Raw genomic sequence first — 12825 nt, 5'->3', positions numbered from 1 at the left:
ATGGTGAGTGATGATGAGCATTTTTTCATGTGTCTGTTGGCTGTATGAATGTCTTCTTTTGAGAAGTGTCTGTCCATATCCTCTGCCCACTTTTTGATGGGGTTGTTTTTTTTTCTTCTTGTAAGTTTGTTTGAGTTCTTTGTAGATTCTGGATATTAGCCCTTTGTCAGATGAGTAGATGGCAAAAATTTTCTCCCATTCTGTAGGTTGCCTGTTCACTCTGATGGTAGTTTCTTTTGCTGTGCAGAAGCTCTTTAGTTTAATTAGATCCCATTTGTCAATTTTGGCTTTTGTTGCCATTGCTTTTGATGTTTTAGACATGAAGTCCTTGCCCATGCCTATGTCCTGAATGGTATTGCCTAGGTTTTCTTCTAGGGTTTTTATGGTTTTATGTCTAACATTTAAGTCTTTAATTCATTTTGAATTAATTTTTGTATAAGGTGTAAGGAAGGGATCCAGTTTCAGCTTTCTACATATGGCTAGCCAGTTTGCTCAGAACCATTTATTAAACAGGAAATCCTTTCCCCATTTGTTGTTTTTGTCAGGTTTGTCAAAGATCAGATGGTTGTAGATGTGTGGTATTATTTCTGAGGGCTCTGTTCTGTTCCATGGGTGTGTATCTCTGTTTTGGTACCAGTACCATGCTGTTTTGGTTACTGTAGCCTTGTAGTATAGTTTGAAGTCAGGTAGCGTGATGCCTCCACCTTTGTTCTTTTGGCTTAGGATTGTCTTGGCACTGCAGGCACTTTTTTGGTTCCATATGAACTTTAAAGTAGGTTTTTTCCAATTCTGTGGAGAAAGTCATTGGTAGCTTGATGGGGATGGCACTGAATCTATAAATTACCTTCGGCAGTATGGCCATTTTCATGATATTGATTCTTCCTATCCACGAGCATGGAATGTTCTTCCATTTGTTTGTATCCTCTTTTATTTCGTTGAGCAGTGGTTTGTAGTTCTCCTTGAAGAGGTCCTTCACATCCCTTGTAAATTGGATTCCTAGATATTTTATTCTCTTTGAAGCAATTGTGAATGGGAGTTCGCTCATGATTTGGCTGTTTGTCTGTTATTGGTGTATAAGAATGCTTGTGATTTTTGCACATTGATTTTGTATCCTGAGGCTTTGCTGAAGTTGCTTATCAGCTTAAGGAGATTTTGGGCTGAGATGATGGGGTTTTCTAAATATGCAATCATATCATCTACAAACAGAGACAATTTGACTTCCTCTTTTCCTAATTGAATGCCCTTTATTTCTTTCTCCTGCCTGATTGCCCTGGCCAGAACTTCCAACACTATGTTGAATAGGAGTGGTGAGAGAGGGCATCCCTGTCTTGTGCCAGTTTTCAAAGGGAATGCTTCCAGTTTTTGCTCATTCAGTATGACATTGGCTGTGGGTTTGTCATAAATAGCTCTTATTATTTTGAGGTACGTTCCATCAATACCTAATTTATTGAGATTTTTTAGCATGAAGGGCTGTTGAATTTTGTCAAAGGCCTTTTCTGCATCTGTTGAGATAATCATGTGGTTTTTGTCGTTGGTTCTGTTTATATGATAGATTATGTTTATTGATTTGCATATGTTAACCAGCCTTGCATCCCAGGGATGAAGCCCACTTGATCATGGTGGATAAGCTTTTTGATGTGCTGCTGGATTCGGTTTGCCAGTATTTTATTGAGGAATTTTGCATCCTTGTTCGTCAGAGATATTGGTCTGAAATTCTCTTTTTTTATTGTGTCTCTGCAAGGCTTTGGTATCAGGATGATGCTGGCCTCATAAAATGAGTTAGGGAAGATTCCCTCTTTTTCTGTTGATTGGAATAGTTTCAGAAGGAATGGTACCAGCTCCTCCTTGTACCTCTGATAGAATTCAGCCGTGAATCCATGTGGTCCTGGACTTTTTTTGGTTGGTAGGCTATTAATTATTGCCTCAATTTCAGAGCCTGTTGTTGGTCTCTTCAGGGATTCAAATTCTTCCTGGTTTAGTCTTGGGAGGGTGTATGTGTCCAGGAATTTATCCATTTCTTCTAGATTTTCTAGTTTATTTGCATAGAGGTGTTTATGGTACTCTCTGATTTAGTTTGTATTTCTTCAGGATCAGTGGTGATATCCCCTTTATCACTTTTTATTGTGTCTATTTGAGTCTTCTCTCTTTTCTTCTTTATTAGTCTTGCTAGCAGGCTATCAATTTTGTCAGTCTTTTCAAAAAAACAGCTCCTGGATTCATTGATTTTTTGAAGGGCTTTTTGTATCTCTATCTCCTTCAGTTCTACTCTGATCTTAGTTATTTCTTGCCTTCTGCTAGGTTTTGAACGTGTTTGCTCTTGCTTCTCTAGTTCTTTTAATTGTGATGTTAGGGCGCCAATTTTAGATCATTCCTGCTTTCTCTTGTGGGCATTTAGTGCTATAAATTTCCCTCTACACACTGCTTTAAATGTGTCCCAGAGATTCTAGTATGTTGTGTCTTTGTCCTTACTAGTTTCAAAGAACATCTTTCTTTCTGCCTTCATTTTGTTATGTACCCAGTAGTCATTCAGGAGCAGGTTGTTCAGTTTCCATGTAGTTGAGCAGTTTGAGTAAGTTTCTTAATCCAGAGTTCTAGTTTAATTGCATTGTGGTCTGAGAGACAGTTTGTTATAATTTCTGTTCTTTTATATTTGCTGAGGAGTGCTTTACTTCCAACTATGTGGTCAATTTTGGAATAAGTGTGATGTGGTGCTGTGAAGAATGTATATTCTGTTGATTTGGGGTGGAGAGTTCTGTAGGTGGCTATTAGGTCTGCTTGGTGCAGAGCTGAGTACAATTTCTGGAGAGCTGAGTTCAATTCCTGGATATCCTTGTTAACTTTCTGTCTTGTTGATCTGTCTAATGTTGACAGTGGGGTTTTAACATCTCCCATTATTACTGTGTGGGAGTCTAAGTCTCTTTCTAGGTCTCTAAGGACTTCCTTTATGAATCTGGTTGCTCCTGTATTTGGTGCATATATATTTAGGATAGTTAGCTCTTCTTGTTGAATTGATCCCTTTACCATTATGTAATGGCCTTCTTTGTCTCTTTTGATCTTTGTTGGTTTAAAGTCTGTTTTATCAGAGACTAGGATTGCAGCCCCTGCCTTTTTTTGTTTTCCATTTACTTGGTAGATTTTCCTCCATCCCTTTATTTTGAGCCTATGCGTGTCTCTGCATGAGAGATGGGTCTCCTGAATATAGCACACTGATGAGTCTTGACTCTTTATCCAATTTGCCAGTCTGTGTCTTTTATTTGGAGCATTTAGCCCATTTACATTTACGGTTAGTATTGTTATGTGTGAATTTGATCCTGTCATTATTATGTTAGCTGGTGATTTTGCTCGTTAGTTGATGTGGTTTCTTCCTAGCATTGATGGCCTTTACAATTTGGTATGTTTTTGCAGTGATTGGTACTGGTTGTTCCTTTCCATGTTTAGTGCTTCCTTCAGGAGCTCCTGTAGGGCAGGGCTGGTGGTGATAAAATCTCTCAGCATTTGCTTGTCTGTAAAGGATTTTATTTCTCCTTCACTTATTTAGCATAGTTGGACTAGATATGAAATTCTGGGTTTAAAATTCTTTTCTTTAAGAATGTTGAATATTGGCCCCCACTCTCTTCTGGCTTATAGAGTTTCTGCTGAGAGATCTGCTGTTAGTCTGATGGGCTTCCCTTTGTGGGTAACTACCTTTCTCTCTGGCTGCCCTTAAGATTTTTTCCTTCATTTCAACTTTGGTGAATCTGACAATTATGTGTCTTGGAGTTGCTCTTCTCGAGGATTATCTTTGTGGCATTCTCTGTATTTCCTGAATTTGAACATTGGCCTGGGAAGTTAAATATCCTGTAGCGTGTTTTCCAACTTGTCTCAATTCTCCCCATCACTTTCAGGTACAGCAATCAGATGTAGATTTGGTCTTTTCACATAATCCCATATTTCTTGGAGGCTTTGTTCATTTCTTTTTACTCTTTTTGCTCTAAACTTCTCTTCTCGCTTCATTTCATTCATTTGATCTTCAATCACTGATACCTTTTCTTCCAGTTGATTGAATCAGCTACTGAAGCTTGTGCATTCATCACGTAGTTCTCATGCCATGGTTTTCAGCTCCATCAGGTCATTTAAGGATTTCTCCATACTAGTTATTCTAGTTAGCCATTCATCTAATCTTTTTTCAAGGTTTTTAGCTTCTTTGCAATGAGTTCGAACTTCCTCCTTTAGCTCGGAGAAGTTTAATCATCTGAAACCTTCTTCTTTCAACTCCTCAAAGTCATTCTCCGTCCAGCTTTGTTCCGTTGCTGGCAAGGAGCTGCATTTGTTTGGAGGGAGAGTTGCGCTCTGACTTTTTGAATTTCCAGCTTTTCTGCACTGCTTTTTCCCCATCTTTGTGGTTTTATCTGCCTTTGGTCTTTGATGATGGTGAGGTACAGATGGGGTTTTGGTATGGGTGTCCTTTCTGTTTGTTAGTTTTCCTTCTAACAGTCAGGACCCTCAGCTGCAGGTCTGTTGGTGTTTGCTAGGAGTCCACTGCAGACCCTGTTTGCCTGGGTATCAGCAGTGGAGGCTGCAGGACAGCAAATATTGCTGAACAGCAAATTTTGCTGCCTGATTGTTCCTCTGGAAGCTTCATCTCAGAGGGGTACCCGGCCGTGTGGGGTGTCAGTCTGCCCCTACTGGGGGGTGCCTCCTAATTCGGCTACTCGGGGGTCAGTGACCCACTTGAAGAGGCAGTCTGTCCATTCTCAGATCTCAAACTCCATGCTGGGAGAACCACTACTCTCTTCAAAGCTGTCAGACAGGGACACTTAAGTCTGCAGAGGTTTCTGCTGCCTTTTGTTTGGCTATACCCTGCCCCCAGAGGTGGAGTCTACACAGACAGGCAGGCCTCCTTGAGCTAAGGTGGGCTCCACCAAGTTTGAGCTTCCCAGCTGATTTGTTTACCTACTCAAGCCTTAGCAATGGCGGGTGCCCCTTCCCCAGCCTTGCTGCCACCTTGCAGTTCGATCTCAGACTGCTGTGCTAGTAATGAGTGTGGCTCCATGGGTGTGGGACCCTCCAAGACAGGCATGGGATACAATCTCCTGGTGTGCTGTTTGCTAAGACTGTTGGAAAAGTGCAGTGTTAGTGTGTGGTTTACCAGATTTTCCAGGTGCCCTCTGTCACAGCTTCCTTTGGCTTGTAAAGGGAATTCCCTGACCCCTTGTGCTTCCCAGGTGAGGCAATGCCTCGCCCTGCTTCGGCTCACACTCAGTGGGCTGCACCCACTGTCCTGCACCCACTGTTCGACAAGCCCCAGTGAGATGAACCCAGTACCTCGGTTAAAAATGCAGAGATCACCCATCTTCTGAGGCACTCATGCTGGGAGCTGGAGGCTGAAGCTGTTCCTGTTCCCTCTGTGTGACTTTTTAAGAAAAGAAGATTCAACCACAATCATTTCTGAGTTTCTTTCCAGCTTTCACATTATAAAATTCTATCACCATCATGTTGGGATAAAGCACTCTGCCATTAAGTGAATTTTCATCCAGTGTTATTTTCAGTTTTGGAGATATCTGTCACTGAGTTTCTGAGTCCATTTATTCCCATATCTGTTTCTATTTTCTATTGGTTTGTTATAACTTCTGTAAGACAAGTTCTTTCTTTTTATTCAATTCAGCCCAAGCCTGCGCTTGTATTTATGCTAAGAGGTTTTCTCTTTCTATCTGATTCCCCTTAGAACCTCAACTATAATTTCGTTTTCTCTCTATTTATGGTTAGTTTTATTGTTTAGGGGTCATTTTCATAGAGAAATAACATAGTCTAATATCTGTTTTGCTGCAGTATCCTCTCTGCTTTCATGTTCAAAATATTGATGTTTAAAAACATCATCAAGAAAACATATCGGTTTGAATTAAGTTGCAAACTCTTTTTGAAATGCAACAACTTGTGTGGATTTGGAAATCAAACATGGTGGGGTCCTTTACAAAATGCAGGAGAGAAATGAAACAAATAGCTCGTTTTCAGAAAGTTGTTGTTTAAGAAATCATTCACTTGTGTGTTAGCGCCTTCTTTGTGAAGTTCAAATAAATGAATGAATCAAAGTTTTCTTAATTATTTTATCTAGAAACCCAGAAAGAGCTTTGTCTTTCCACATACCCTGTATGATTCACTTAACATTTTCTAGTTTGGTGGAAGACTCCAGAAGGGCTGGATTCTGGTTCTGCCTCTCCAACCTACAGGCCGCTATGACCTTAGTCTCCTCATTTCGCCTCTAACCTGCCTCCACCCTGTTAACTCAGTTGTGAAAGTGCAAATCATTGTAAACACTTTGCTATAAAGCATTATGCTAATGGATGTGCTGTAATGATGGAGGTTGCTGTTGTATAGAAAGCTAGAAAATTCAGTGTCTTCTATAGAGATAGCCTTAAAAAGTAGTGTCAGAGACTTGGGTGTTAGTGTTGAAACAGGGTATTCTGCCATGCTAGGTAAAGCTCCGGTGGGTCCTGGCAGTGTTGAAGCAGCTGTAGCCAACTCCACTTACTCAGTGGGTTAAGCAGGCCTAAAACTGTTCGCCTATTGCATCAAGACACCAGAATCTGTAAATAATAAATGCCTGTGAAGCAATGAGGAAATTAGAAGTGCTGTGATATACTCAGTTCCATTTTTCTTTCTCTGTTACATTATCTAACAAATACTGTCCCATAGTATGGCGAATCAAATCTCTGAGCTATTTTTCCCTTGATCTAACAGTAAAACCCACTTATGGGCATTAATTAATATTTATCATTGGCACTTACTTTCTCTCTATAGTCTCAAAGCCCTTTATCAACATTTCATTATCAATCTGGAAAGTCACTGTGTCACCCATATTTTTAGAAAATTACTGTGAACCAGATGGCAAACTGTGAACTGAACAGTCTTGAAAATGAAGAAAAAAAATGTTCTGAGCTCTGCCTTGGCAAGACAGCAGGTGACAACTAAAAGTCAGACTTGGGCTGGTTCTTGTACTGAACCTCTCCTTATAACAAAAGCAACAGTCATAGCAATAAACAAACCAAACCAAAACAAAACACTTTCATTTTTTCCTTATAATGAGTAACTGAAATCACCTAATTATCGACATGGTCTTTTGCGGATCATGTATCACCTGCTTAATTTTTCTTGTGGCTACTCTTCTCTGATTTAAAATTGGGTACTTACAAACAACGTATTTAGACTATTGGATCTACTATAATATCTTAGAAGCTTGGGATTTGTTTAAATTACAATATAATTAAAAGGTTTAAGCCTGATGCTAACATTGATTTTAATTGTTATTCAGACTGGCACTCTCACTGAAGACGGGCTGGACCTCTGGCAGACTGTCCCTACTACTGACAACTGGTAGGCCTCTTATGTGAAAATGGAAGGTGTGTTTGGTGGAGTTACCTGGATGATACTCAAATCCATCTTTTGGGTGTTGAGGGATGAATGTCACATAAAATATATATAATAATTGGCTGGAACTGGTTCCTAATTATTCTAACTTGCTTAAATGAATTCTAATTTCAGAATCAGAAAGGAAAAGTAGGTCTTCGAAATCTCCATGAAAAATGGAGTAGGATGAGGTGGATAATGAAGGAACTAAATGAATAAAACAGAGAAACAAGAGTGAAATGAAGACCATGCTTAGTTAAAAACTACAAAACTTCCTGGGTGGCTAGTGCAGGCAGGTGGTGGTGAGAAATCTGGAAAAGCAGTTCACAGTATAGTGTGATAAAAAGGTGCAAATACACCCACCTTTGATGTGTAACACAGGCCATGAAAATTGTTACTATTAAGGCAGAAGTGTCAGAATGGAGAAGAAGAAATAGAGATTGTTTGATATAACATGAAGTCCTGACTTTTATGTATTTACATGGTGGGTAAAGACAAATTAATTTTGAAATTTAGTGAATCAAAGAAAGCCACCTGAAGGAGATGGCACTTCAGATAGGTTTTGAGGGACGTGAGAATTTTACAGCTGTGTGCTAAAAGCTGGCACTAGAGAGAGGAGAGGACAATCACGTAAATGTCTACTCCAGAAAGAGCTACAGAAGGGAAGGAGGGCCCCCAGAGGGTGAATCTCCTCATGGTATCTCCCCATGGCTTCTAGCTCCTTCCCTATGGGCTAAAACCTGCCTTCTCAAATTGCGTGGTGATGGCCTTTGCTCTTAAGCTCTGAGTACCCCATTTTGGCTCCAACAGAGGCTGAGTCTGCTGTCAGTGACAGAAGACACTTTGCAGGGGACTCCCAGGATGAGGAAGGGGCCAGGTACAGCATGGCACAAGGTAACAGCAGACAAGCAGTGTGATGTTGCAGAAGATGCCCTGGACTGGGTGACAAGGAACACCTGAGCTTTGACCCTACTCATGTGTCTCTGCTCCTGGTGCTCAGATGTCCCGGCCAGCCCTTCATCCAGACAGGCAAGGACTCTATTGGCCAGAGCAGTGAAAGGGAAAAAACGGTGTCCACAGTTTCCACCCCTCTATCTTCCTCCCTTGTCCCTGGTACTCTGAAGGTTTTCGGAGACTAGAAACAACTAGACACACTCACTATTCAGCTGTAGGGTGGGAGGAGAGGGAGGTGCAAGATGCCAGTTTGTATTATCAAAGAGAAAAACAGGCTTTAGAGGTGGGGTGTCCAGGGCGCTTCAGGAAGTAGGGGCAAACTCTAAAGGGCTGAGTAGTGAGAAACGCTTCCGCGTCCATGCAGCCTTCTTTCCTAGCCCCGATTTGCTGCTCCCTGAATAGCCCTAGGGACTTCTTGCCTAGGGTGTGTGGCTTTTTGCGGACAGCTCTGCAGAGTTTGCAGGTATGACTCTGAGCTGCCTGTTGATGGGCCTTCCCACAATGCTGCCGTTACGTGGGCTGGCTTCCAGTAACATGACAAAAGTCCCTGTAATTCTATCCAAAGCCTCCGAAGCTATGTTATCCATTGGCCAGTGGCAAACTCTGTTGAGAACACAATCCATATCCAACTCAAAGAAATGTTTTTATAAAGATAACTCTGCAGGCAAAACACCCTGTTTAAAAAATAAAGAAACCAAGTGGCCAGGGGCTTAAGGGTAGAGAAGTCTCTGGACAAGCATAGCAGTAGCAAGAAGTTTAATCTGGATCTAGAGTACAGGGCATAAAGGGCATTAGTAGGACTGGACACTGTAAGGTAAGGTAGATCCGAAGTGGACAGGACTTTGAATATCAGGCTAAGGGGCTTGGACCTTATCATTTGGAGCACGAGGAGCCATGGGAAGGTTCTGAGCATTAACATTAGGTGTTTGCAAGTATACATATGTAACAAACCTGCACATTGTGCACATGTACCCTAGAACTGAAAGTATAATAAAAAAAAAAAGAAAATGTGGTACATATATACCATGGAATACTGTGAAGCCAAAGAAAGAAATGAGATCATGTCCTTTGCAGGGTCAGGGATAAAGCTAGAAGCCATCATCCTTAGCAAACTAAAACACGAACAGGAAACCAAACACCGCTTGTTCTGACTCGTAAATGGGAGCTTAGCAATGAGAACGCATGGACACGGGGAGGGGAACATCGTACACCAGAGCCTGTCGGGGGGTGAGGGGAGGGAGAGCATCAGGACAAATGGCTGACGTATGCTGGGCTTAATACCTGGGTGACGGATTGATAGGTACAGCAAACCACCATGGCACACGTTCACCTATGTAAAAAACCTGCATTTTCTGCACCTTGATCCCAGAACTTAAATTAAAAAAAAAAAAAAATTTAGGTGTTTGGAGCTCCACTTTGATAAGATTTAAGGGACAGAGTGTGCAAAATGATTTAATCAAAGACTTTACCTTCTCTACCTTCTCTACCAGCTTCCAGGAAGCCCACAGCTTTGCCTCGGGCCAGGCTGTGCCATGGGGCCCGCTGTGTGCCGCGATGGCCAGCTGCCACTCTCTGATCCTTCTTGATGGGACCATCCAGGGAGACCCTCTGGACCTCAAAATGTTTGAGGGCACTGCCTGGGTAAGGTGATAGTTTCATGGAAAGATGAGAACCTGAGGAAATCTTTACTGGGCGTGCTGAAGCTTTTCTAAGTTTTGTTAAAACACGGAGAAGATTCATGATAACATATGTATGAATGGGCAACGCTACCAGAACTTCCCAACCTGTGCCCGAAAGAACTCTGTTAATGGGTGCTGCGTGAGATAGGCATCCGTTCTTGAACAAGCTTGGAAACTGTTGTTTAAGCAAAGTGAAACTCATTTCTTCACTGCATGATTTCTTTAATACACTGTGGTGCTTTGTGAATATTCAAGAGGGAATATGAGATGCAGCATTTACCAAATCTGTCTGACCTCAAAAACCTTATTGACACCCGTAACCCAGCCTGTTCTCCAAAACATCAATGTTTTCCAAAACACTATCAGAGAAACAGTAGTCTAAAGCAGTACTTTCCAGTACAGCAGCCACGAGGCATACGTGGCTACTGAACCCTTGAAATGTGGCTCTGCAACTGAGAAACTGAAATTTTAATCTGATTTCATTTTAAATAGTTTAAATAGCCACAAGTGGCTGGCGGGGACTGTATATTGTAAAGCATAAGTCTAGACACCAAACTGGAGGGCTGCATCCAACTGGTTCAATCTCCTGAGCTGAGTGTGAATGACAACGGAAGGATATAAACCCATACTGGAGGCTGCCACGGTGGGAACCCCTCGCATTTCACCACTCTCCAGCTGGGTGGTCACAAAGCCAGAGCCAGGACTGAGTCTGTGACCTCATCTGTACAATTGGGGTAATAATGCCTCATTCACAGGCTTGTGAGCACTGAGACTATGAATCTAAAGGGGCTTTGAGCCGGTGAAGAGCCAAACAAGTAGAGGGTGTTCACTGATTAACCAGTTAGTTAATTACATCCTGCTGCCTCCAAAGAACATCCTAAAGCTATGTACAATGATGTATAAAATACAGTACAGCAGTTAAATATAGCTGCAAAAGAATGGAAACAAATGATCGCAGGGAAACGAAGCACACCTAACGAAGCTAATACAAAGATGCATAATAGGGAAATTTTAGCTTTCTACAGGGCAAATCAATGAAAGAGGAAACCTGGTAAAAAGGGTAACTTCTGATATCAGTAAGGTAAAATAGAGCATTTGCTGTGGACAAAAATTTGACATAGTGACCAATTCTCCGGATCTCAATGGAGAGGAATCAGTGTATTTACTCTAAGCAATGTCCTCACCAGAATCATTGGGATTGACATGGTGATGAGTTGTGCAGGGTCATTTTATATCTGGCTTTGGTCCTGGCCCTAACTACATCCCCCTCTCCATTATAGGAGGGCTGGTCTATCTTTACACATAACATACTTGTTTGGGAATATAAATCTTTAATATTAGCTCTGTAAGAACCATCTGTAAGAATAGTTGTATCCATCCCAAACAAAGCATAAAAATGCACGATTATTCACTGAGTTTAGAGCTGGGTCAGAAGCTGTCCTGAGTATCTTTTGGTAACTAGGAACCTTCCACTCCACATACAGAGGAAGGCAACTGTCCTTTCAGACTGTCAGATTATTTTTCAGAAGAAATTCAGGTCTAGAGAAATAAAATGGTGTCCCCAAGGTTAAACAGCTAAGTGGCAGAGTGGAAACCAAATACTATCTCCTGTTTTCTGACCTCTACTATTTATATATTGGCTTCTCAGAGCTATTAACTTCTGTTGTAATATCCAAAGAATACAAGCCATTTTCAAACAGGCTTTCTAATCTGCTAGCAGCTGACATATCAACTCCCTAGTTAACTCAATTAGGCTAATAGCATAGGTATAGTATGAAGAACTAGTCCCATGTTTATCTCAGGACCCAATCCTAACTCATCTGAGAGCTATGGTGCTCAGCAATGTTGGAGACTACATCTCCACACAATCCTTCCTCCAGTTACTAGATATAATCATTTAGAAAGATCCATGGATCTGTAGCTAGCACTTCTTCCATCAATTACTTCTTAAAATGAATTCACAATATTTTTGGCCTTTGACATTCTATAATAAGTCCCCTAATATAAATCGACACAACAGAAATTTAACAATGACAATATTAAGATAATTGGCCTGGAAGAGAAAATATGTAAAAAGGGCTTTGAAAAGGTTAAAGTATTGTGCAAATAAGAGATATTTATGTCTTACTATTTTTCTTCAAAGAATCTTATGAATGTTTTCATTTTATAACAGAAAATGGAAGATTGCAATGTAGACTCCGGCAAATTTGGGATGTCAGTTTCAAACATCATAAAACCAGGACCAAAAGCCAGTCCGGTATGATTTCCTTCTTTGTATCACATAGCTCTTTCCCCATAAAAACTGGTAAAACATTTCTGACTTTCACATATTTTTATAGTCCTATTATTTTGCCTTATCCTAACAGTTTCCATGGTTGGTTTGCTGTTTCTTTCATTTCTGAATTTATCTATTAATTTATTCAACAAACACCGCCTGTGTAGACTAGAGCACTGTGCTAGGTGCTAGCAGATAAAGAGGCTTCAAAACAAGACACACTGGTTCTGGGTTGGAGGAACAGGTAGACTGGTAGAAAAATCAATATAGGTGCAAAGAAGTGCAACACAACATGGCAACTGCTATAATCAAGGCTGAAGAAAGAGTTTCAAGCGTCCTGACGTGGGAGTGCATACTGTTTCTGGGAGATAAAAGCACCAGAGGAGATGACCTGTGAGCCTGGCTTGGAAGGTGCTTAGGATTTCTCCAGGGGAAGGTCCTTGCAGTACAGGCAACTAGTTGAGGGAGTCGCTTTAAGGCAGCCAGAAAAAGAAAAAAAAAAAATCAATATTGTGACAAATATACTACGTCAAG

General features: G+C 41.0%; 1 protein-coding gene across 1 annotated transcript in view; it reads left to right on the top strand.

The window, feature by feature from the left end:
• ATP13A5 (ATPase 13A5) overlaps positions 1–12825 on the top strand; it is a 113086-nt gene that overhangs the window by 52831 nt on the left and 47430 nt on the right. The window contains exons 13-15 of the mRNA XM_023214755.2: positions 7289–7350; positions 9828–9978; positions 12190–12273. Coding sequence (XP_023070523.1) covers positions 7289–7350; positions 9828–9978; positions 12190–12273 — 297 coding nt within the window. The remainder of the gene's footprint in view (positions 1–7288; positions 7351–9827; positions 9979–12189; positions 12274–12825) is intronic.

This window comes from Piliocolobus tephrosceles, chromosome 2 (assembly GCF_002776525.5).
Source record: "Piliocolobus tephrosceles isolate RC106 chromosome 2, ASM277652v3, whole genome shotgun sequence".
NCBI classification, from domain to species: domain Eukaryota; kingdom Metazoa; phylum Chordata; class Mammalia; order Primates; family Cercopithecidae; genus Piliocolobus; species Piliocolobus tephrosceles.
The sequence above is the reverse complement of the archived record's forward strand: the minus strand, read 5'-3'. Positions and strand labels throughout refer to the sequence as shown.